Below are 24,900 nucleotides of genomic sequence, written 5' to 3' on the forward strand. Positions count from 1 at the left end.
GTCTGAATTCTTGCCCTCTGCCTTTGCAAAGTCGATGGTTGCCTCTCTGTCTCTGCCAAACCCTCACCATACTGCTTATCAGCTGCTCTATCATCAGACACTGGGAACATCCCTTCATTTGTGCACACACAAGCACACGCCTTATTCTTCAGGTGTATCCTCGGCCCTTTGGCGTTGAGTTCAGACAGAGCTGTCTGGATTTAGATAAGTGGGGGAGGAAGGTTGAAGGATAAGAGGGATGACAGCTGTCTTCCTGTGCTGAGACAAAAATTAGGGAGCTTGCTCAGTTATTCATGCCAATTTGTCCCTGAACCCGGCTCGATTAAAAGCTTATGTTGCTATGTCTTTCTAACAAGAAGCTTTTGTTCCAAAAAACTGATGAAAATGTAATATTATGACAAAATGTCATGATGATAAATGTATTTCATGTGCTGTTTTGGAAATAACTTTGGATTATTTCATTTAAAAAAGTGCTGACCTTTGGAAATTCTGAAATCATTTACTCATTTGTACTTTCCTGTCATTTCCAAATTCTACAGAGCCCTCGCTGTATTTTGGGGAACCTGAGTATGTCGTGGATGAGAGTAAAGGCTACGTTGAGGTGAAGGTCTGGAGGACAGGGACCGACCTGTCCAAGACGGCTACTGTCACCGTCCGCTCCAGGAAGAGTGAGCCTGTCTCTGCAGAAGGTAAAATCAGCAATTCGACACAGCATTTATTTAGTCATGACATTGCATTACAGTATTAGTTCACGGTTTCCTCTCTATCTGGCAGCCGGACTAGACTACGTCGGCATTAGTCGCAACCTAGACTTTGCTCCTGGAGTGACAATGCAGACATTCAGAGTGACCATCCTGGATGATCTGGGTCAGCCGGAGCTGGAGGGGCCCGAGACCTTCGACCTCGTGTTACGGATGCCCATGAATGCTGTGCTGGGAGAACCGAGCAAGACCACCATCACCATCAACGATACCTTCACTGATGGTGAGTGTCAAGCACACATACAAAACCTAATAATGCATAGTATAGCAGTGGTGGAAGAAGTACTCAGATCTTTTAGTTAAGTAATAGTAGCAATACCACAGCGTAAAAATACCCTGTTACAAGTAAAACTCCTGCATTCAAAATCTTACATAACTAAAAATACAAAAGTATTTACATCAAAATGTACTTAAATTACCAAAAGTAAAAGTACTCATTGTGCAGAATGGCTCATTTCAGAATGTGTATTATATTATTGGATTATAATTTTTAATGCATGTGTTCATCACTTTAATGTTTCAGCTGGTAAATGTGGAGCTAATTGTAATTATTATATATACTGCTGGGTAACTTAATCCATAATAATATATCATAATTTATTAATTGATTTACATTTTAACTAGTAACTAAAGCTGTCAAATAAATGTAGTGGAGTAAAAAGAGTAAAATTATTTGCCTCTGAGATGAAGTGGAGTAGAAGTGTACAGTAGCACAAAATGGTAATACTCAAATAAAGTACAAATACCTCAAACTTGTACTTAAGTACAGTACTTGAGTAAATGTACTTAGTTACTTTCCACCACTGTATTATAGTCCAAGCCTACAGTAACTTTACAGTATGTTCTATATGAGATGATGTGCGTCAGTTTCTATGATTGTTGCCAATCTTTTAAAAGGAATACACTTTTAAATTCATTAAATTAAGCTTTTATTAAGTGATTATACCAATGTACAAATCCTTTTGTAGGTGGATTTAAAATGTCCTGGAATGGATCTGACCTTGCTTTTGTACATTCCTGAATAATTGTTTAAATTTACGATATTTATATTTTTAACAATTTTATTTTTAAACTTAACATTTAGCGTAAATTGCAGTCAGTAGCTTCACTCAAACGCAGTGAGACTCTCTTGTAACAAGACTGTACTGTACTGTCTTTACAGTGCCGAAGGTCCAGTTTAAGGAAGGAAGCTACAAGGTGGATGAGGATGATGGGGAGGTAACAGCCATAGTGTACCGCAGTGGAGACATAAGCATCCAGTCCACAGTGCGCTGTTACACTCGCCAAGGCTCCGCTCAGGTCATGATGGACTACAGTGAAAGACCCAATACTGACGCATCAATCATCACTTTCCTGCCAGGTGAGACCTCCCCCCTTCCCCTTTATCGCCTCTGAATTCCTCCACATCCTGCAGCACTTATCTGAGTATGTTGACGTGATTTTTCTCCAGGTGAAACTGAGAAGCCGTGTGTGGTCAGCCTGATGGACGACTCCGTCCATGAAGAGGATGAGGAGTTCCGCCTCGTCCTGGGAACGCCCAAGAGCAAGTCTTCGTATGGAGCCTCTATTGGGGAACAGAAGGAAGCGGTGGTCACAGTAACAGATGGGAAAGACAGTACGTACTTTATCAACATAAAAACATATATTTGAATGACTGTGAAACATTGAAACACAAAAAGCCAAAATATTCCGCATAACCTAAGGAATGGCTGTAGCATATAGATAAAACAAATGGGATTAAAAGAAGTTGGTGTGGAAAATACACTGGTCTCACCTCCCTTAAGAACTATTGCTGAGATGCCCTTGAGTAAAGCATTTCACTCCTAACTGTGGAGAGTGTTTTGTACCTGGCAGGCTACAAATATGAATCAATCAAACTCTATTTGTACAGCACCTTTCGTACAGGTTAGTGCAGTTCAAAGTGCTTAACAGATGACTGACTAGCTGAAAATAAGACAGAACAATTGTGGACCGTGAAAACAACAGAAAAGACAAAACAATTCAGCAATTTAACAATTTGATAATTCGAGACCAATGCATGCAAGACGATATGATGAAATGATAAAAATGGAATAAAATAGAATTAAAAGCTATGATAACAGTAATAGTAGTAAAACAGTGTGAAGTAAAAACTAGATTAATGAACTAACAATAAAATAGAATCAAATTATACAACTTAAATATAATAAAAATAAATGATTAATAAAATAACGATAAAATAGAATCAAATTATACAACTTAAATACAATGAAATAAGTGATTAATAAAATAACAATAAAATAGAATCAAATTATACAACTTAAAATACAATAAATTTATACAACCTAAATACAATACAATAAGTGATTAATAAAATAACAATAAAATAGAATAACATTTTACAACTTAAATACAATATAATAATTAAATAAAACAATAACCATTCTTAATTGAAGGCCTGGCTGAATAGGTAGATTTTAAGCTTACGTTTAAAGATTTGGATGGATATTTCTGCAAGTGAGCAAGATTATCTGCAAGATAATAAATAGATTTTACATCTCTACATCATAGAAACTGTATAGAATCTGACTAAGTTAAGTATTTTACTGCATCTAAAAAGATGGCATCGCCAACAACAGGCCACAGGTAACAACATTTCTTTTTTAGTGTTTTGTATCTCTCCTGTTCTTGCAAACTCTGTTTGAGAAAAAATGTCTATGTTGTTTTGCCTCATGTGTAATTCAAATGTTCTTCCTGTTCTAGAGCCCATCATCCGTTTCTCTGAGATCAAGTACAGTGTACGTGAACCTCAGGTCAAAGGTGGCATGGCTATCGTGAAGATTCCCATCCTGCGTGTTGGAGACACCTCAAAGGTCTCAGTGGTGAGAGTGCACACCAAGGACGGCTCTGCAACCTCCGGAGAAGACTACAACCCGCTGTCAGAGGGTAAGAACATGGTTTAGTGGCTCCAAAGTGACACAGTAGCTTACACAGTGCCTCTTCATATGAATTTATGTTGGAGATATTTAATCAGTGCTCACTTCGCTGTTTCTGTGTCTAAGATGTTGAGTTCAAGGAGGGCGAGACGGAGAAATTTGTGGAGATTGAGATCCTGTATGACGGCCAGAGAGAGATGAGAGAGGCCTTCACTGTACACATGAAGCCTGATGACAACATGGTGGCTGAAATACAGGTGACACAAAGGTTACACACAAACAAATATAAACCAGTAGCGAGTTCTACATATGCATCAAGTACAGTGCTGCACATCTACACACGTGAGCATGCGCCCCTGTCATGTCAGCCTGTGTTAAAATAGCCAGGCAGCAGCTGGCATTGCTGTCAGCACGCCTGAACCACAGAGTCTTATAAAAAGCTTTTCCCTGTGGAATGAGATGCTGAGGGGAATGTCCCAACAGAGCCAAACAGTAGACAAACTATAAACAGAACGGCGACATTCTACCCATATACACCACATCAGGCATGCAGCGCTCACGTCACAAATTCAGATATTAGGTAACAAAATTTGATAGGGATGCACCGATTTATCGGTATCGGCCAATATTCGCCTTGATGACTGCCATCGGTCTATCGGCTAATAACATGACATTCGCCAATGGCAGTGGCCAAAGTTTATCTGTTGTCTCGCATCAATTTTGCGCCGGCTAAATCCCAGCCAACCTTTGTATGTGGGGCCCATGTGGGTAGTAAATGGGCTGAAAAATGGGCCCTATATGGGATTGTCCATGGGTTCCATAATGGCCCTGTGGCAATTGCCCTTGTGAGTTTCATGCAGGAGTACACTGGGGGTTATATGGGCCCAATCTGGGCAACATAAACCAAAACCCATCTCGGCCCCAGGTTTAAGTTCTATGTGGGAACTACATTGGGACTACATGGCCTGAAATATGGGTTGTAAGTGGGTTTGTCCACAGTTTCCATGCTGGCCCCACGCACTAATTTCACAGTAGTGACCCACCTACAACCCACTTGGGTAGCCCACATGGGGAGCCCATGTGGGACCTACGTAGTTGATCCATGTGGGCCCCAGATAAGATGCCCATTTTGGGCCCTTACCCACTTGGTACCCAGGTACCCCCAGCATAACCCATGTTGGGCCCACATAACCATGTTGGCTGGGATGTTGTGTTTATTATATGCGGTCGTTCTCAGACAACAGTAACCAGCTGCTGATTCAGAGAAGAAGCTACTGGCACGACTCTGGCATGATGGTGCAGCACACGTGTGGTTTGTTTACAAATAAAAGTGAAAGAAAAAGTCGACGGTGTGGGAGTATTAGGTCGTCTCGGAGAAAGATCAGCTACAAGAGCGTTATGTTCAACGAAAAATGAAGTAGTAAATCAACGGCATGCAAGATATCTTAAAAACAATCACTGCGGTCTGGATGGGAACGAACATCGTGTGTGTGTAATGTGTCACTAGAAGCCTGTCAGTCCAACAAGGGTGACGCAGCGCCGAGTACATTACAGTGGGAACACCCCTTTGCGGTCAGTGCATCCCTAAAATTTGAGGAAGATAGGATGAAAATCTGTTGGAGGAATGATGAGAGGATGTTATACTTTGGCAGAGGTAATGAATGAAGTATGAGATTGGTTGATTTAAAGTCAGTTTCTAAAGTTGACAACCAGCTAATGATGCTCTTCCTCTTCTTCCTAGATGAACAAGGCCATTGTGTACATTGAGGAGATGGACAGTGTGGCAGATGTTACCTTCCCCGCCGTGCCCACGGTGGTTTCCCTGCTCATGTATGATGACACAGCTAAAACCAAAGACAAGCCCCACCCTCCCAACGGATACCCTGTCGTGTGTGTGACGGTGAGTGTGATAGTTTTGCTGCTTTTTCAGAGACACACACACACCTCCAGATTTCTTTAATTTTTCAGTTGCCATCTATCTTGTCATTCCTTTCAGGCTTGCAACCCCAAGTACCACGACTTTGACAAAACCGGTTCCATTTGCTCTGCGGAGCACATCAACGACACTCTCACTCAGTATCGCTGGATGGTCAGCGCCCCCACCGGGTCAGACGGAGTGACCAGCCCCATGAGGGAGGTGGACACTAATACTTTCTTCACCAACACCAAGTCCATCACTCTGGATTCGATCTACTTCCAGACCGGCTCAAGGATTCAGTGTGCAGCAAGAGCCTTCAATGCCAATGGAGATGCCGGTCTGGAGCTGTCCAGCCCCATTGCTGTTGTCAGCAAGGAGGAGGGTGAGTGAAGGACTGATCGCACGGAGATACTCAGTATAGAGTTCATTGGTTTAATTGACTTCTAACTCTTTGCAGGTATGTGTCAGCCTCGTGTCGCAGGCACTGTTGGAGCTGAACCATTCTCTGCTAAGATCCGCTACACCGGTCCAGATGACCCCGACTTCCCTAACCTCATTAAACTCACTGTCAACATGCCTCACATGGATGGTGAGCAGTAAACATTTGTTGCAACCATTGATATATAGTCTTCAAAGAGGACCTATTATGCTTTTGTGCTTTTTCCCATATATTTTTTTTTTGTGCATGTAAAAGATCTGCAAAGTAACGAAACCCACACCAAAGGGAGTTAATCTCCCCCACAGAAACCCTCCTCCTTCCTCGCTTGAAGTTCCGCCTCTTCTTCTGTAACGTGGTGATGTCACCAAGTAACACATTTGCATAATACCTGCCTAGCGGCTAGTTTGGTACGCCGTTAAACAAAGCTAGTTAGAATGGAGCTGGAGCAGAGTCCGAAGACTTTGGCTCGGTTGACCAATCACAACAGAGTGGGCCAGCTGACCAATCAGAGCAGACTGGGCGTTTTGGCGGGGAGTTTAAACAGAGCGTTTCAGGCAGAGTGCGAAAAGAGGTGCTGTAGCCCAGCCACGATGAGAAAAGTAAAGCTTTTTTTTAACATTAAAGCATGTAAACATGTTCTAGTAAAACACAAAATACAAGTATGCACCTGAAATTAAGCATAATAGGTCCTCTTTAACGTTCAGTAATCTAGACAAAGACCCAGAACATGAACAAGCTTTTCACTCTCAACAGGCATGTTACCGGTGATCTCCACAAGACCGATGTCCAACTTTGAGCTCACCCTGAGCCCAGACGGCACGCGTGTGGGCAACCACCGCTGCTCCAACTTGCTGGATTTCAATGAGATCCAAACAGGCCACGGCTTCATCACCGATGCAACAAAGAACCCTGAAATCATTGGCGAGACTTCACCCTACCAGTACAGCCCCATCATGCGCTCAGCCAACTCTCTGCGCTTCTACAGGAACCTCAACTTGGAGGCCTGCCTCTGGGAGTTCACCAGCTACTACGACATGTCAGAGCTGCTGAATGACTGTGGAGGCTCCATAGGCACCGATGGACAGGTAGGACATACATAAAGGCAAAAACTACAGAGAATCAAACCTTCTTAAGAACTGGCTACACCAGCACTCCTAGGGTTGAAGTAAATCCATGCTAATTATTTGCGGCGAGTTCAACTTTGATGAACTTTGATATGCAAATTAACTGATTGCAAAATGTGTTGACACTGAGAGTCCAAAATGGAGGAAAGTATTGCAGCTTATTAGCTGTGTTGCACCATTCACATTTATTTGACTTCCTCTTTTAGAGGAGAAACCGCTCTACTAAAGATGAATAGTTGCAGACAGTTATGAGACAAGTGTAGATGGTACAAATACATCTTTTAGTACTGTCTAAATTGAATTGTCTCCTTGGCGACGGAGCAAACCAGCTTGCTAATTAACAGTAACTGACAGTCTTTCTCAGAAAGCTTTTTACGCCTGTTCAAAAACTCTTTATTAAATGAAATCACGTACAATCCAAAGAAAAATGTAGGCTATTGGTGACTGACAGCACTAGCCATCCATTGCACTCTGAAACAAAACAACCTCTGACATGGAAAAGTGCAATGGAACGGTCATTTAAGCTCAGACACGTTTGCTGCGACGACCATGTTTTCCCGAGCAGATGGGATATATTGAGATTGGAAGTCGGGAATACAGATTATCAACTTCCGACTTGGAATGGATTGCAGCCTTAGCCCTGTGCGTAGTCACTGTCACCAAGCTTGTAGAATCACATATTTTGTGCAGATGTGCAGATGAATTTCACTGTACCACTTGTGTGCCACTGGTATGACCGGGCCTTCAAACTCACACAAAGATATTTCCTACATTACCCTCGACATGGACTGATTTATCTCTTGTTTAGGTGCTGAACCTTGTCCAGTCCTACGTCACCCTACGTGTTCCTCTGTTCGTGTCCTACGTCTTCCACTCTCCGGTGGCTGTGGGAGGCTGGCAGCACTTTGACCTCCAGTCAGAGCTCAAACTCACCTTTGTGTATGACACAGCTATTCTGTGGCAGGACGGCATTGGCAGCCCACCTGAGTCCGAGCTACAAGGTACGTTCTCAGACCGACGCTGCCCCCTGCTGATGCTCACGGCCCATTTGTGAAGCACCATAAAACTCTGTTCTCTGTTCTCACAGGAGCCATGTACCCAACCAGTATGCGTATAAATGAGGAGGGACGTCTGGTGGTCAACTTCAAGACAGAGGCTCGCTTTAGGGGACAGTTTGTTATGTCTCATCCAGGTAAGAGGGTGGCGCCCACACATGCACACATGTACACACACATGCCCTAAAACCATCCAGTGTGGTCATTCTATACAGCGACGTCCTATTGGATTACCCTGTGGCCGACGTCCTCTCTTCATCTATTTCTGGAATTCCACATTGGGGGTCCTTCCTGTGTGAAAGTGCCAGAGGTCATTTCAGCAAATGTCAAAATGACCCTTCAGCGTTTACAGTGGCACAAACAATGTAGAGGGTCACTCTTTAAATAAAAAAGTAGAAACTGTTGCTCGTTCTAGTTTGGACGAAATGCAGCTTTAAAGATTTATGACCGTCTACATGTTTGTTTTCAGGAACGAGCACGTCATCCCTGGTGATTTGTGCTGACCACCCTGGGCTTACATTCACTCTGGGCCTGGTCAGAACTGAGCCTACGTACAACCAGCCCATGCAGCAGTGGAGTTTTGTCTCTGACTTTGCTGTGAGTCAATATACAATCCCAAACTTGCCAGCTGTGGTGAAATGATCATAAAATTGATAGACTTCATAATCTTACTATTGTTTCTGTGTGACCTCTAGGTGCGAGACTACTCCGGGACCTACACAGTGAAGTTGATCTCCTGCATTGCATCACCCAACGGGGAGTTCAGCATCCCTCCTGTCTGCCACCCAAGAGAGCCACTTACGTTTGACATGGACATTCGCTTCCAGCAGGTTAGCCTTGATATCCTGACAAAAATCCCCCAGCGTTATTTAGTTCTGGATCAACAACAGTCTGGTCCAAAGCAAGAACACTGCAAAAAGATCATCCTAACAATCATTAAGATTTACATAAGGTGGTTCCATTATTTATTTATTTGATTAGGTTTTTATATCATTCTGTAGCTTCCCACGTGGTGTTCCTTACGTTTTCAAATCCAAACATTCAACTTTTGGTCAAAGTATGTATGTTTTAGCGTCAACACTATTTTCCCGAGCTCTTCTAAAAACGTTTTCCCACATGACCGGTCTTAGGTTTCTGCATGATGATGCTGCTACATGCACAGTATATATACATCCTTATAGTCAGTTTACTGACGTTACACACAGTAACTTAGATGGCGGTCGGCACGCTCCCATTTTGGAGAAGCAGACCAGGCCGGGACGGAAGCTAAGCAATATACTGCTGTGTGGATGCCACGTTAGTTCAGATCCGAAAGTCACATAATAACACAAACACACTAGCCAATCGATGCAGCGGTAGACCAGCAACTCCTGTGTTCTGTGAGGTAAAATGTTTTTTGTGAATGTAGTCTGGTCTGGTGGTTTTGAAGAGAGTGATATAACGGCTTCAGTTCCCCGTCGGAAAGGGCTGTCTGATGGCGAGGTAAAGCGGTATACATATTCTAAATATAGCGTACAGTTAAACTAAAAATGTATATTTAGGAAGATGACATTTTTTTTTTCTGCTGCTCCTGTCCACAGCTGCTTTACCTCACCATCTGACAGGGAACTGAAGTGGTTATATCGCTCTCTTCAAAGCCACCAGACTACATTCACAAAAGCAGTAATTTTACCTCACAGAATGCGGGAAAATACATACAACCCCACTTCAAAAAATCACAAGTAACCTTTTCGGTTATTTCCACACTTAATACAGCTAACTTTGACTCAGCTAGTGTTCACATTATTCATAACCTTATTGATTAGCTTTGATTAGCTTACTTTGGTAACCTATGTAAGTGGGCGTAGAACAGAACGCAGATGGACCCGCCCTTTAATAACTTTCAATAGTTCTCAGGGCAGTTCCATTTGTCAGGAACAGTTTACAACATTTACTACAAGATGTCTTGTTAAGCTGGGTGCCATATCTGCCCTTTTCATGAACACCCATTGTCTGTTCTGTGTACGGTAACTCTTGTTCTGTGCTTCAGGTGAGTGACCCAGTTGCAGCTGAGTTTAGCCTCAACACTCAGATGTTCCTGCTGTCCAAGAAGGACTTGTGGTTGTCTGACGGCTCCATGGGCTTTGGAGAAGGAACCGATGCAGCTTTCTCAGATGGTACTACAACACTGCCGCCTAGTGGATTTTAGTAAACATTACAGCTGAGGACCATTAACCCTTTGAGGATCTCATGTTATATATTTCATCTGTTCTTTGCTTCAGGCTCCATGATCTACGGCCGTGTGATGGTGGACCCAGTCCAGAACCTGGGCGACTCCTTCGCCTGCAGCATTGAGAAAGTCTTCCTCTGCACCGGAGCTGACGGCTACGTTCCCAAGTACAACCCCACCAACAAGGAGTATGGCTGCCTGGCAGACGCCCCCTCTCTGCTGTACAGATTCAAGATCCTGGTAAAAATGCAATGAATTCATATGGACAATACTTTAGGGAGGAGTGGAAGTCTGGAGACCTTTTCTGATTTCTGTGTTGTTCTGCAGGACAAAGCCCAGCCAGAGACTCAAGCTACAGCATTTGGTGATGTTGGTTTTAAGGCCACACTGGCTCAAGACACGCCTGGAGGTCTGACTTTGGTCAAACAACCAGGATCAGACGGCTTCTCACTCTCCTCATCTCCACTTTTCCAGGTCTGTATATTTCTCATGATACGGTTTATTCACGTATCGCACAAACACACACATAGATAAGGAATCGACTCAAAAATGTTGTTTGTTCTGCAGGTGGCTGCTGGTCGAGAATGGTTCATCCACACTATTTACACAGTCCGCTCCCGAGAAAATGCCAACCGCAACATTGGCAAGCGCAGCTTGGAGTACCTGCATCACAGCATGTCCTCTGTCGAGCAGCCCGAGACCTCCAACATGGTGGCCCCCCGCCACCGCCGCGCCGCCCCTGCTTTCGCTGACCTTGGTGTGGCCCAGGACATTGGCGTTGAAAACAACAGGGGCACCAACCTCCAGCATATTGCTCTGGACCGGGCAGACCGCATGGTGGTCAGCCAGCGCCAGCCCTGGTCACCTAACCGTGACGCCCTCCAGGATGGGCGCCCCGAGCCGGAGAGCTCTGGCAGAGAACTGGCTGACACCTCCACCCTGCCCATGTTGGTGGGCCTCGCAGGTCTGATCCTCCTCATCTGCCTCATCGCCACCACCGCCGTTCTGCTGGTGCGGCGCAAGAGGATGGAGAAGAAGACCCAGTTCCCTCCGTACACCACCTCCTCTTCTTCGGCCTACAATGGCTACAGCCAAGGCCCAGCGGGCATGTGGAGCGGCTCAGACAACTCTGAGGTCTAGATGTGGAGCCCCTCCACCTCAGACACCTGCCCCCTATTAAAAAGACTATGATAGTCTCCTTCACCATTGTGCCTTCAAAGCCCAACTCTTGTAGCACTGAATAGAGCCCAGTACAACCTGTGGACAGCACAATATGCCAGTGCTTTTGGGGCCTACATGCAGAGAATGCACCAGAGTTTTCGGAGACTTATTGATCTCTGATGATGGTTTTTGCCTTTTTTTGCAGCCTATTTTGAGTCATGGATGTACGAAGAAGCCCCTCACGATGATTCACCTGCTTCATTGGTTGTAAAGTTGTAAAATACCCCGCTTTATCCAGTGTTTGCAAATGTATGAAAGAAAATCCCAATTTACTAAATGCAATTATTTCACAAGTAAATGGCAACTTGTTTAAATTTCATGAAAGAAAATAATTTTCTATGTTCCTCCTTTAAAAATAACTAGGCTACCAATTTTTTTTTTTTATTACTGTAATTCACTGTGTTCATTATTTTTGTTTTGTAGAGTAAAATGGACTGAATGTTAGTTGAAGCTGACCTTAATGAATGATAATGTGATACATGATTTTTAGTATTGATATTTAACTGTTGTGCTTTAAAAAGCCTGCAGTATACCTGCCCACTGCTGAGTAACAATACCAATATAGTGTCATTGAAAGGGATTGTAAATGTCATTTAAGTCTTTAACAATGCAGTTTTTTTTTTTTTTTTTTTAATTTTTTCAGGTCAGTGTGGCTGAAATCGGATGCAAAACTATCTGTGTACATATCAATGTAGGACTATGGAAAAAAGGTATTACTACACCCTGGTGAAACTTGAAAAATTATGAACTATACGTCTTTCTGGTTTGTTGATCAAGTCCTGAAAAAATAAGTGCAGTATAAAAATTATTCTTCTACAGGTGACAGTATATTTTAATGTGCCAACTGTTAGTAGATTTTCACGGCTTATTTTTTTTTTTTGTCAATTTCAAGAGTTTGGATGTCTGTACACTTCAACTGCCAAATATAAAATGTCCTTTTTTGAATCAGTGTCTTATTCACAAGCATTTTTTTAAAAAACGGGAAGTTTTATTTGTGATGTTCAAAAAGACATTTTCTACTTCACATAGGAAGATAAAAGAACAAATGTTTTCTTAAAAATAAAAAGGGTACATATCATTTCAAGCAATGGAATGTGGTACAACCAACAGGCATAAATACATTTATTTCAGTTAAGTACTAGTAAAAAAAAGGACTAGCAAACAAAAGACTAAACCAGCACAGCTGCAGTGTTTAGGTTAAGTGACAAGGCAGGATTGTAAAGGACCATTTCCTTGAACCTAAAACAACGAGGTCAGTCCATCTGGGGGGGTTTTACACAGTACATTATCACAGCCTGCAAACAAACAGACACTAGTAGGACTAACGATACCGGAGCTCACTGCCGCCCTGCAATTCTGACACTGTACGCAGAAGATTAAAGCTGTGAACAGCTTCACAACTTGAGCTTTTTCCTGCGTCCACGACCATCTGGGGTTGCCTCTGACTTCCGTTTCACGGCCTTGAGAGGAGGAGAAAGATAAACGTCAGTGCCTTCCAGACAAAGGCAGGGCTGGGTAGCCAACATGTATTATACTTTGTGAGTATCGAAATACTGAAGTACCAACATTCTCATTGAACGCCTCGTCAGATTTGTAGTATTTAATTTAGTTATTTTAATTTTGGCAAAGTCATTGTGAGTTTAGACAAACAAGCAGACACAACCAGGGTTATTATTGTAAAATAAAATGAAAATAAGCAGTGAAAACTATTTTTACTAAACTTAATAAAAACTAAATTCCTTAAGAAAAACTAAACTGAAACTATATTGCCTGGTAAAAAAAATTAAATACCGTAAAAAGGAGACCGCATGTATTTCCATCAACTCTTGTGACATTGAACCACACAAACTGAACAGACTCAACATTCCAGGAGATGGCGCTATGACGCAACTGCTTCACTAAAGTAGAGCGAAGACTAAACATTATGGCCATTCCTACACTTGTATTTTGTATGTTTATGTAGCTACATATACTTCTGAGACATTATACCTGGCCCTAACAAAAACTACTGTAAAACAAAAAATATAAAAACTAAAACTTGACCTTTCTGAAAAAACTGAAACTAAAATGAAATCAACAAGTCAAAACTAAAATAAAAACAAATTGAAAATTCAAAACTATTATAACCTTGGACACAACAAAGCGTTGAGGAAAACCATTATTCCTCAATCTAAGATATCAAATATTTGTTCAGAAACTCAGCCCTAGACAAATATTATTTTGAATTTGAACAACTCAATCAGCATTAGAGATGTTCCGATACCACTTTTTCCTTCCCGATACCAATTCTGACACCTGAACTTGTGGTATCGGCCGATACATCCAGGGCGACAGCACAGTGAAGGCTACTGTTTTGGAGCGGCGAAGAAGAACTGATTTCCGGTTAAACAAGTTGATTTTTTTTTTCTGGGTTCATAAATTATGGTATCAGATCGGTGCATAGACTGGCGTACTCGACGATACCCGATACCGAATTTTGGGCCGTATCGGACACATTTCTAATACTGGCATTGGTATCAGAACAACTCTAGTTAGCATCAATAAACAAGTGGCTTCCTTCCTGTAGTATGAGATGGATTTGTAACTTACCGAGGTGCTCTTTGGGCCGCGTTTCTTCTTCTCCGCCTTCTCCCTCTCCTCCAGCTCCATGTTCTCCCTCTCGATCAGTGTAATCAGGGTGTTGCATCGCCTCTGGAGCTCCTACACACACAAAATTAAACAATTAAAATTTGAAGGCAACATTTGTTTGAAAAAAAAAAACATGCATATAAGAACAAAAAACTTCAAGAGAAATAGTACAAAGAAGCCAAAGTTTACCATGGCAGTCCTGGATTTGAGGAACCAGTCGAAGCGGAACTGAGGCGAGTTGCGGATGCACTGACGCAGCTCGTCGTACACGCTCTCCTTGTCGAAGCCCAGCTTGTGTAGCATACAGATAAGGAAGCGGTCCTCCTCCTCCGTGTAGTTCTTGCCTTTGTTGGTGCCGTAGGAGATACGGAGCTGATGGAAGGGAGCCTTGTAGCGACCGATCTGGGCGAGGAGATGAGGGAGCGTTAATGAATTAATCAGGAGGAGCAGATAATGTGATGAAGAGACAATAAAAGGATCAGAGCAAGATTTAGAGTTACAACGCAAAGATCAATGAGACTTGAGCTAATTTGGTAGTTTAAACAGCAAATGGATAGCCAAATAGTTTGACAGTCAGCTTACCTTAGAGTCCAGGGCTTTCTTGATGCTGATCCTTCTCTGGATCCTGGCCTCTCCTCTCTCTATCTGGGCCATGATCTTCTCGATATCCTGCAGCTCATTGCAGCGCTCCCAGAATACAGCTGGATGAAAAAACAGGCAGAAATTTACTGAGTATGCAAAGAAATCAAACGTCATTCAGCGTTTTCTTCTCCCTGACGTTTGACCATTGTTCGATCAGCTCTTTGGTTGTTTAACGTACTTTTCTAATGCAGGACGAGGCTGTTTAGCAGAGTGGGAAAGCTCTGTGATTATAACTAGTGTTCAGTGTCTTCACCTTGCCATTATCCTGCAAGATTTGTTTTTACCAGTAAGTTTATATTCTAAATAATAATCTAAACATTAAAAATAACAATTTCATTTAGTTTTGTTCACAGAAATTAATGAAATGCTGAGATATACAACTGTACCATTTCTTTTAAAAAAGTAGTCTTACACCCATCACAACCAGTGCGATAGAGGATTAAAAAAATGAGTCATTACCAGAGTATTCCATGACTTCCTCTGGAGTTTTTCCCTCGACTTCTCTGGCGATGTTCTCAATATCATCTCTTCCCCACTTCTCGTTGGCTTTGATGAACTGGTTGAAGTCACGTTTGTTCCAAATAGTAAATCCCTGCAATGAAAATATGCACAATCTAGATCCGGACACAAAACATTCAATTTGGACTTGCGGCATACTAGCCAGATTGTATTTAGTGAGAATCATCAGTCAGTACCTGTTGCAGCAGGTTCTCCTTCTCCTCCAGTTCCTCCTCTGAGAGAGCCTCAGCCTCATCGATCTTCCCCTGCTCTTCTTTCTGGAGCGTCGCTGAATTTGGCATTTCTGGATTACGGGGAACCTGAAGAGACACAGCCACAGACTGACTTAGAGACATTTCTAAAAACATTCCTACTCCAACCAAATGTGTACAAATAACCTATTTCTCATCTATAAAAAATATCTTTGTACCTTGTAGCCTATCGTCTTTCTGTAGAACAGAATCTCCTTTTCTAGAAGCTCAAAGAGACGTGGAGGGAAGAACTGGAAGTCCTGGACGTTTGGCTGCTTGGGAGGACGAGGAGCCTGGGAAATGGAGTCAAACAAACAAATGTTATGCCTCAACTAGGATAACATCCCATCCATAATAAGAGCATTGTAATTACACATTATGTGGCATTAAAAGGGACTGTATGTACGTTTTTACACATATAATCGTTTGTTGCTATCTTTAATCAACATGATGCCTGTCAATCACGTTCAGTCTCGTGTGTGTCGCCTCACTGTTTTGACCGATGCTCGCTCGCGTCTAAGTAGTACTAGCACAAGCGCGTACAACAGGACGCTGACTGTCGTTGACTATCGGCCACAGGTGTCACTGTTAACTAAACAATTTCTGATTCTACATAGAGCCCTTTAATGCCTTATATCTTGAGGGTGTTTGTAGAGTGATGCATCCCCTACCTTGGGTGCTTTGGGCTCACTGACTCGCAGAGCCTCTCTGAAGTAGGCGTCCACAGCGTAATTGGCTTTCCTTTCTCTCTTGGGCGGCTCGATCCAGTTGCTAATGACCTGAATGAAGAAGCAAGAGGGGAAACCAGGTTAAAGACTCAAAAGTTCATGATGTTTGAATATCTGAAGAGTGATGTTGTTTGTCTTTGTACCTTTTTCTTCTCTCTATAATCTTCTCCTTCAAACTTGTACACGCTGCTGTTCTCTGTGTCCATGGTGAAGTTTCTCAGAGTGCTCTCGCCCAGTGAAGACAGCTTCTCCTTCATCTCCATAGTCTAGCAAATGACAAAATCAGAGTGTTAATGTTATGGCAAATTTAAAAGCTGGATACACAAAAGAATATATATATATATATATATTTTTTTAATGCATCCAGACTCACCTTCCTTTCACCTCTCTCCAGGATCGCATCAATGTCGTCATCTGTGATCTCGCTCTCTTTGGAGGCAAACACGTGTGTGGCACCGTGACGGATGATGGACAGCATCTCGTCCTTGCCCAGCTTGTTTGCGGTTGGATCCACAAGTCTTCCTGTTAAAACACAGAGAAGACAACTTAGTGGCTTACTCAAATCTCTAACTACCTATTGGTAATCTGCATTTCTCAGATGTTCTCTTATGAACAAATACCTGAAGAATTGCGGCTACTAATAAGACAGGACAGAGGAGTTACCTTGCTGGATCACAATGGAGTCCAGGCGCAGTTTCATTTCGGCCCTCTCCACAATCCTCTCCTCCACTGTGTTTTCAGTGATGAAACGAAAGACTCGCACCTGCTTCTGCTGACCAATCCTGTGAGCTCGGTCCTGAAATAATGAGATTAAATTTATCATGTCACCTGCATCTGAACTCAACGCTCTACATCGCCCCACTGTCATTTTTATGGAAAGCAAATCAGATCCTGTAACTCCTCACTACTGAATAAGGATAGAGTACTAACCATGGCCTGAAGGTCGACCTGGGGGTTCCAGTCTGAGTCGTACAGGATGACCACATCCGCTGTAGCCAGGTTGATACCCAGCCCTCCAGCCCTGGTGCTCAACATGAAGATGAACTTGGGACTGTTGGGCTCGTTGAATACGTTGATAGAGATCTGAAAACACACAAAGATACAGGAGGATGAAATTTATTTTACTAAACTCATCTTATGGTTTCCTGAGAAAGGCATATCAAAGTAAATCTCTCATATGACTCATAAGACCACACCTGTCTCTCCTCGTGCGGCGTCTGGCCATCCAGGCGGCAGTAGCCGTAGTTCCTCCACATGCAGTAGTCCTCCAAGATGTCCAGCACCCTGGTCATCTGACTGAAGATGAGCACACGAGAACCTGGAGAGAAGGAAAGACGGTAGAATCAGTCAGAGGAACGTAGAAAAAAAGCAGCCATTTCACTCAGTTATCTATTACATGAATGTACTGTGTGGGCTACAGATGTGTTTCCCTCCATTCGGTCTGATATAAACTATGTAAAAGATGACACATACACTTGTGTTGGATTGCGGTTGGATGTATGACAGTAGTGGAAAGTAAGTACATTTTTGTCACAACAAAAGCAAAGATTAGAGAGGAGTCCAAAAAATGAATACAGATTTGAATACAGTAGGAAGGGAGTGTTTTAAGATTGTTGTATTGGTACTTTTACATAAGTAAAAAAATACTACTACCACCACAACTGACTGATAAACACAGGGGTTGTTCTGTTTGACAGTATCTTCTACATCGTATAATCTGTAATAGAAATACTATATCTTAAGATAATAACGATACATTCTCCTGAAATTACAGCATCTACGTACCCTGCTTCTTCATCTTGGGTAGCAGCTTGTCCAGCACCACCATCTTGCCGCTGTTCACCACCAAGTGGAGGTCAGTCGTGTACGGGGGACCCGGCTCGGCCCCGTCGAACAGGTATGGATGGTTACAGCATTTCCTCAGCTGCATGAGAACGTTCAGCAGACGCATCTTGTCCATCTTACCCGCCGAGTTCAAAATGTCAATGTCTTTCATCAGGATCTTTGTGTACCTGGGACATGAGTTAATGTTACATACTAGTGCACAACAGTTTTTAATGTCAGTATCCAGTTTATTTCAAGCGGTGTAGAACAAGTTAAAGCTCAACTAAGGATGCTTACCACTCTCGCTGCATCTTACTCAGGCCCACATACATCTTGATCTCTTTTTTCGGAAGCAGAGTCTTCTCTACGTCGGCTTTTATACGACGAAGCAAGAAAGGACGCAGAACCTACACAAGAAACGACAGGTCAAAAGAGTGCTTCAACCCAAATAAGAGTAACACACCTTCAAATGTACCTAGTTGGAAGTTGACATGAGGAAAATTCACTACTTACAGTGTGAAGACGTTCGACCAACTTCGTATCACCCAGGCAGTTGTTTGTGTCAAACCAGGAATCAAAATCCTTTAGGGGGGAAACAGTTAATTAGTACCAGAGCAGTTTTCTTCTAATTAACAGACTAGAACCACATCAGAACAACTAAGGGTTCCAGCTTGAAAGTGCGTTTATCTTCTGGTGAAAGTTGCTCTTGATCTTGTGCATTTCTAGGCAATTCTTACATCTGCAGAGTTAAAGACATCAGGCAGCAGGAAGTTCAGCAGAGCCCACAGCTCGTGAAGGTTGTTTTGGAGGGGTGTTCCAGTCAGCAACAAGCGATTGGTGGTCTTAAATTCTCGCACAATCTCCGACAGCTGCGAGAAAAAAATTGCTTCATTAGGAAATCTTGTAAAAAACGCTAAGTTGTCCTGACATACAAATATGTAAATATCCATGTTGTTTCAGCGGCTGTCTGACCTTTGACTTCTCGTTCTTGATTCTGTGGGCTTCGTCGATGACCAAGTACCTCCAGTTGAACTTTTTGAACACCGCCTTTTCAATGATGAGCATCTCGTAGGATGTGACACACACGTCCCATTCTCCAGGCAGCAGCACGTCTCTGATCAGGGCATTCTAAAATCATCAAAGCAAAAACATTTAGCGTTTTACAAGTGTAGATTTGGAGATATGACATTTAAACCAAATACACCTGAATTATTTTTCATTGGTGAAGCTAAAGTTGGCCTTCAGTGACAGATTGTCTAACTAAGAAACGATCTTGAGTAGTGCTGCAACGATTAATTGATTAGTTGTCAAATATTAAATTAATCGCCAACTATTTTGATAATTGATTTATCGGTATGAGAATGTTTTTAAGAAAAAAAAGTTAAAAATTCTCTGATTCCAGCTTCTTAAATGTGAATATTTTCTGGTTTCTTTACTCCTCTATGACAGTAAACTGAACATCTGAAAATAATACATTTGAGGACGTCATCTTGTTCTTTGGGAAACACTGATCGACATTTTTCACCATTTTCTGACAACTTCTTGCTCCCCTTTCTTACTTTCACACACATAGTACGTAAAATTCATTTGTTTAACACACATTTGCTAAGATGTACGCTACATACATCCAATACTCACTATAACCAACCAGGGAAACAAACCACATGATCTAAAGTGTTAATAAATAATGTTGAAAATCAAGCTGGTGTAACCTGGAATGCATGTAATTTACCTAAGTCTTATATTAGTTATTTAGTTTTTGGTACATATCACTAAACACATTCAATCCCAGTTCAAAGTGTATTGGTCTATGTACTGCATTGCTGTGATCAAAACAGCAAGTCAGGTTTTTTGTGCACATGATTACGCACAAAAAACCTGACTTGCAGAATGAAAAGTAGGCCTACTATGCTAAGATGTTTTATGGTTGGCCAAACCAAATTCCCATTGCAACACGAGCACATACAAATCAAACAAATAAGAAGCATTACAGAGTAAAACATCAAATCATGGCGAGTATTTCTAGTTATTTTTTTAGACAATCACAATATTCCGACGCAGCCTACCCTCTCTTCTCTGTCTCCGATCAGGCAGACGGCGCGGAGTGAAGGCACCCATCTCTTGAACTCGTTCATCCAGTTGTACAGGGTGGACTTGGGCACCAGCACCATGTGGGGACCGGGGATGTTTCTGTAGTGCTTCATGTAACCCAGCAGGGAAATAGTCTGCAGAGTCTTCCCCAAACCCTGAGAAGCAGCAGAGTGTGTGTGTGTGTGTGAGATGGAGCAGTACAGGTAAATACAACAATATTGTAAGATAAATGTAGAGGTAACTGTTTGGACTGTGAGAAGGTGCTGACCATTTCATCAGCGAGGATGCCGTTGATGCCATTCTCATACAAAGAGATGAGCCAGTTCAGACCACGGACCTGATAGTCTCTCATTTTTCCACATTTGACATCTAAATGAGGCAAGAAAACGCATTATTATCACTTTTGCTCGTCATACACATTTCCAATATACCCTCCTCTCGGGCTGAAATAAAAACAGGTGATTGCTTACAGGAGGGAGAGTTATCAAAGCGAGTGCAGACATTAGTCGTCTTGGTGCTCTCGCTCAGAAGCTCTTCATCTTCCTCTTGCTCGGTGCGGCGATGCCGGTTGCTGTTGAAGCACAGAAAAGAAAACAATGATTTATGATCACAAAGACAGTAACCTTCCTAAAATTAAATACATATGTGCGGACTAAGGATGTCACGAGAACCAATACTTGGGCACCATGTCAATGCCAAAATTTTAAAAACGTGACGGTACTCTTTTTCTACAGTACCGAAGGTACCGTACGATGCCTGTAATCAGAGTCCGAAATTAACAAACACCAAATGCGGAAAGTGGTGCTTTTTTATTGTCATCAAAATATAATATTAGCATTTTAAATACATTTTTAATGGTCTAATGGTCTGTCACCATGTCAGTGAATTTAAACTATTGCTTGCAAGCTGAGGATATATATAGAGGGAGTGCGTGTGAGTGTGTACAGCCTCTACTGATTTCTTACAGTCATTGACCTATATCTGAGGAATAAAGTATCATAATTTTCCTTTATTTTTTTTTACCGTGGTATCGAATTGGGTATCGAGAATCGTGGAAATTCACTGGTATTGGTATCGACTACTAGATTTCTGGTATTGTGACATCCCTAAAGTGGACGTGTACTCACTCTCCGGCAGACAGCAGGTTCTGTTTCTCATCTTTCTTGATGCGAGGACGTCCTGGCTTCATCTTCAGGGGGGAGGTCGGGGTCTTCTGCGCGGCTGGTTGGATGAAATGAGCAAACAGCTCTGTTTGCTTCAACAGGTACTCAAATCTGTTGGTCCGGTCTGTTTGCTGCATACACAGGAAGACAGTCTTGTTAACATATTCAAGAACACACAAGTAGTGAGCCATGTAGTGAAAGCTAGAGTAAAAGTGTCCTTACCACTTTCTCCTCATACCCCGGAGCAGAATCTTTAGTGGATGAAGAGGCATCTTGTCCGTCGGCCCCGGCATCTGAAGACGACTCTTTTCCAGCATCTGAAGAATCAGACTTCCCCTGAGCAGAAAAAAAGTATACAGAAACAGTCTTGTTTAGTGGCTAACCTCAGATTTATCCAAAACAACAACAACAACAACAACAACAGACAGAAACAGTGTAGACAAACTGCCAGCCATAGATTTAAAACAGTAGATGTGATATGTCCTAATGACTTGCCATTCCAGGATGGAACCATATGGTGGCCATCTTACCTGGGTACAGTTTTAAACTTGCTGCAATTCACCTATGGTGAAAGAGGCTCATGTTGTTGTCCTGTTGGTCAAATTTTGATTATTATTTATTATAGCTACAAGAGAAAATATCATGAATCATGAAGATAATCTCATAATTATGCATTTATGTTGCAGACAATGACTTTATTTTATTTATTTATTTATTCTAATTTTGCTGGAACTTTATATGTAAGAACTGTCTTTTGTTATTCTGAACGGTTAATAACTACATTAAGCAACATCTTTTATGTAGAAATCCCAAATAGATTCAGTATTATGGCCTATAAGCAGGCAATGGCAATCAGTCATCAGTCAATCAGTTTTGCCGGGTTTTTTCCGGTCAACCATCGTGGGGTTTGTTTTGATGCTGAGAGGAATTGAAATTAAAGTATAAGTATGAGTCAGTATAGTCAGGCCCGATATCTGATCCAGTATCAGTATTGGTGCATCCCTAGTTTTTACAGCTTTTCATGCTGCTAACACTGCTTTTTGCAGCAACAAGACATTTCACCCACCACTCAATCAGTTTAACAACAACAACAACAACAACAACAACAACAACAACACTTCCTTGTTCCTAACTCACATGTAGTAGAACTAACCAATCAGAGGCCAGAAGTACCTGGACTAAGGTAAATGTCAGGAAGATACTCACAGGCAGATTCAAGATATTATTATAACTATTTCAAAGATGCTGCCGTAAATATTTGAACATGTACATATGTAAATAATAATCTTGTAAACATAAATATGTAAATAATTAACTTTTAGTAACTTAACTCTAATATATGAATTAACTTCTAAACCTTACAGTTACTTATACTATGTGTCTTGTTCCTGTACTTCAACTGCTGTGACATTTCAGTTTCCCTGCGTGGGATCAATAAAGTTTGTTTCACTTGATCTTATTTCAACTGCACAGCTGAAAACCCCATCCATTCATTATTAAGGATAATAATCAACAACACAAAGTGTAGCAAGTAGCAGACATGCAGCGCTGCAGCAGCAGCAGCATCCCTCGGTTACTAAAGGCCATTGATGCTGCTGCTGCTGCTGCTCGTCCCACTGAAAACAAAGAGGCGGACGGGACAGCTGAGCCTTGCTCGTTTACTTTCACGAGGTTTTTTCCATGATCCGGATCACAGTCACAAGCAAATCACTACATAGATAGATAGATGGATAGATGGATAGATGGATGGATAGATGGATAGATGGATAGATAGTAACTTTATTGATCCCGAGGGAAGTTCAAGTTTCCAGCATCACAGTTCCATAGTGCAAAACATGTTAGTAAAAAGTTAGTAGTGCAAAGTACAAAAAGGAGACTGTTAAAAGTGAATATAATGCATTATTATCCGTCCTCCTTTGTCCACTGAGTGGATCTGGACTGGGAGTCAACAGAAGACACGCTGGGACTTCTAACGTGATGCTAGATGGGTTGCTAGCGGGGCTAACGCTAGTAGAGTGAGCGGTTATGAAACCGGCTGGCCTTGTGGCTTCAGTCTGGTGAATGGAGCCGTCGAGCTGTTGTTGTCCTGAGCTAACTAGCTAACTAGCTCGCTAGCCCGCAGTAACGTTGACGGAGTGAAAGTTTAACATGTTTGAGGAACAAGTTGGAAAGAGAGTTTTTAGACTTGTGTCCCGGCTAAGTGAGAGATGTAGACAATACATCATTATAACCGTCTTACCTCCGCTGCTCCTGCGGCTGCTGCGGCTCCTTCAGCTACTACCGTCGGCTCTTCCCGCTGCTCCATGCAGCTCAGCAGCTCAGACATTATGAACGATGTTTCCTCTTCGGTTCGGAGATCTCGTCCGTTTTATGATCCCGTTGAAGAGCCGTTGATAAGATGTTGAGAACTTTTTCTCGGTAGATGAGAACTATGTTGTTGTTTATATGAAACATACGTTGGTTGGTTGGTTGGTCGGTCACATGCAGCAACGTTCCCGCTAGCAAAGAGTGTTCTCTCGGGTACCCGCGGTTCACACAGCGCCGGTGAGTGTGTCCTATCGCGAGACTTGGTTCACACAGCGCCGGTGAGTGCATGGTATCGCGATACTTGGTTCGCACAGCGCAGTTGAGTGCGTGGTATCGCGAGACTTGGTTCACAGCGCAGATGAGGGCGCTCTGTCCTATCGCGAGACTTGGTTCACAGTGCCGGTGAGTGCGCTCCATCCTATCGCGAGACTTGGTTTCACGTAAACTCACTCACTTATAACTTTTTTTTTTTTATTTAAAAAGAAAATATATACCCGTGTAAGTAATGTTTAGGGGGAAAAGAGTGTACCACTCTCGCTCAAGGGACACCAAAAGAAATAAAGTTACTGCAGAGTTAATTTTATAGTCGATTTATTTTCGACCAAAAGACCAATAAACTGTTCATCTGTCAAATGTTTCAAAAGTTGCTTTAAGGGTCGTTTAATTGCTGTCTTGTAATTGCTTTTCCCCATGTTGTCCATGTATCTGTTTCTATCTTTTTTATTTTTTCCCACTCACATTGTTTTTTGGTTACGATTTCCCAGAAGTCTTTATAGATATTTAAATCAATATCCTCCTCACAAACACTAACCATACACTTCCACGCAACACACACACACACACACACTTGTCTTTTTTGATATACTTACTGTATTGTTATTGTTGTTATTATATATATCTTGTCCTAATTGTTTGTTATCACTATTATGTAGTCATATTATTTCTTTATATTTATCATGTCTCTAGGTGGAGGCTTCAGATAAGCCCAGTGGGTTTTTTGCCTCTTCCTGCACTGTATATTATTAATTTTTGTTTTTGTTTTGTTGTGTAGTCTTAAATTGTGCAAAACAAATAAACAAAGCCAACTTCGCCCTGAGACCCCCAAAAGGATATTGGAATGCAACAC

General features: G+C 42.1%; 2 protein-coding genes across 2 annotated transcripts in view; one reads left to right on the plus strand and one right to left on the minus strand.

Moving 5' to 3' along the window:
* Positions 1-12,590, plus strand: part of frem3 (Fras1 related extracellular matrix 3) — a 38,395-nt gene extending 25,805 nt beyond the window's left edge. The window contains exons 7-24 of the mRNA XM_037764174.1: positions 540-689; positions 775-984; positions 1,924-2,121; positions 2,212-2,376; positions 3,504-3,686; positions 3,803-3,933; positions 5,418-5,576; positions 5,673-5,976; positions 6,052-6,183; positions 6,787-7,118; positions 7,966-8,158; positions 8,245-8,349; positions 8,682-8,809; positions 8,908-9,042; positions 10,242-10,368; positions 10,474-10,661; positions 10,749-10,895; positions 10,989-12,590. Of these exons, the coding sequence (XP_037620102.1) occupies positions 540-689; positions 775-984; positions 1,924-2,121; positions 2,212-2,376; positions 3,504-3,686; positions 3,803-3,933; positions 5,418-5,576; positions 5,673-5,976; positions 6,052-6,183; positions 6,787-7,118; positions 7,966-8,158; positions 8,245-8,349; positions 8,682-8,809; positions 8,908-9,042; positions 10,242-10,368; positions 10,474-10,661; positions 10,749-10,895; positions 10,989-11,561 (3,560 nt within the window). The 3' untranslated portion in view covers positions 11,562-12,590. The remainder of the gene's footprint in view (positions 1-539; positions 690-774; positions 985-1,923; positions 2,122-2,211; positions 2,377-3,503; positions 3,687-3,802; positions 3,934-5,417; positions 5,577-5,672; positions 5,977-6,051; positions 6,184-6,786; positions 7,119-7,965; positions 8,159-8,244; positions 8,350-8,681; positions 8,810-8,907; positions 9,043-10,241; positions 10,369-10,473; positions 10,662-10,748; positions 10,896-10,988) is intronic.
* Positions 12,591-12,608: 18 nt separating this feature from the next.
* smarca5 (SWI/SNF related, matrix associated, actin dependent regulator of chromatin, subfamily a, member 5) lies at positions 12,609-24,015 on the minus strand. Its single transcript, XM_037764175.1, has 24 exons — positions 23,707-24,015; positions 21,690-21,803; positions 21,432-21,598; positions 20,775-20,875; positions 20,573-20,673; positions 20,280-20,459; positions 19,186-19,341; positions 18,951-19,082; positions 18,727-18,795; positions 18,511-18,620; positions 18,175-18,401; positions 17,586-17,707; positions 17,320-17,472; positions 17,053-17,185; positions 16,763-16,911; positions 16,533-16,655; positions 16,333-16,440; positions 15,841-15,954; positions 15,608-15,730; positions 15,372-15,504; positions 14,853-14,971; positions 14,460-14,672; positions 14,232-14,342; positions 12,609-13,102 (listed from the first exon to the last, which is right to left on the minus strand). The coding sequence occupies exons 1-24, from the start codon at positions 23,791-23,793 to the stop codon at positions 13,037-13,039; spliced, it is 3,111 nt and encodes a 1,036-aa protein (XP_037620103.1). The 5' UTR covers positions 23,794-24,015; the 3' UTR covers positions 12,609-13,036.
* Between the last annotated feature and the right edge of the window lie 885 nt (positions 24,016-24,900).

This window comes from Sebastes umbrosus, chromosome 3 (assembly GCF_015220745.1).
Source record: "Sebastes umbrosus isolate fSebUmb1 chromosome 3, fSebUmb1.pri, whole genome shotgun sequence".
NCBI lineage: Eukaryota > Metazoa > Chordata > Actinopteri > Perciformes > Sebastidae > Sebastes > Sebastes umbrosus.

Coding starts and splice junctions, on each gene's coding strand:
- smarca5 (XM_037764175.1), bottom strand. CDS start 23,793: ATGTCTGAGCTGCTGAGCTGCATGGAGCAGCGGGAAGAGCCGACGGTA. Junction 19,342..20,279: donor TCGGAGACAGAGAAGAGAGG/GTAGGCTGCGTC, acceptor TGATGATTTTAG/AATGCCCTGATCAGAGACGT. Junction 16,656..16,762: donor TGGAGAGAGGTGAAAGGAAG/GTGAGTCTGGAT, acceptor GTCATTTGCTAG/ACTATGGAGATGAAGGAGAA.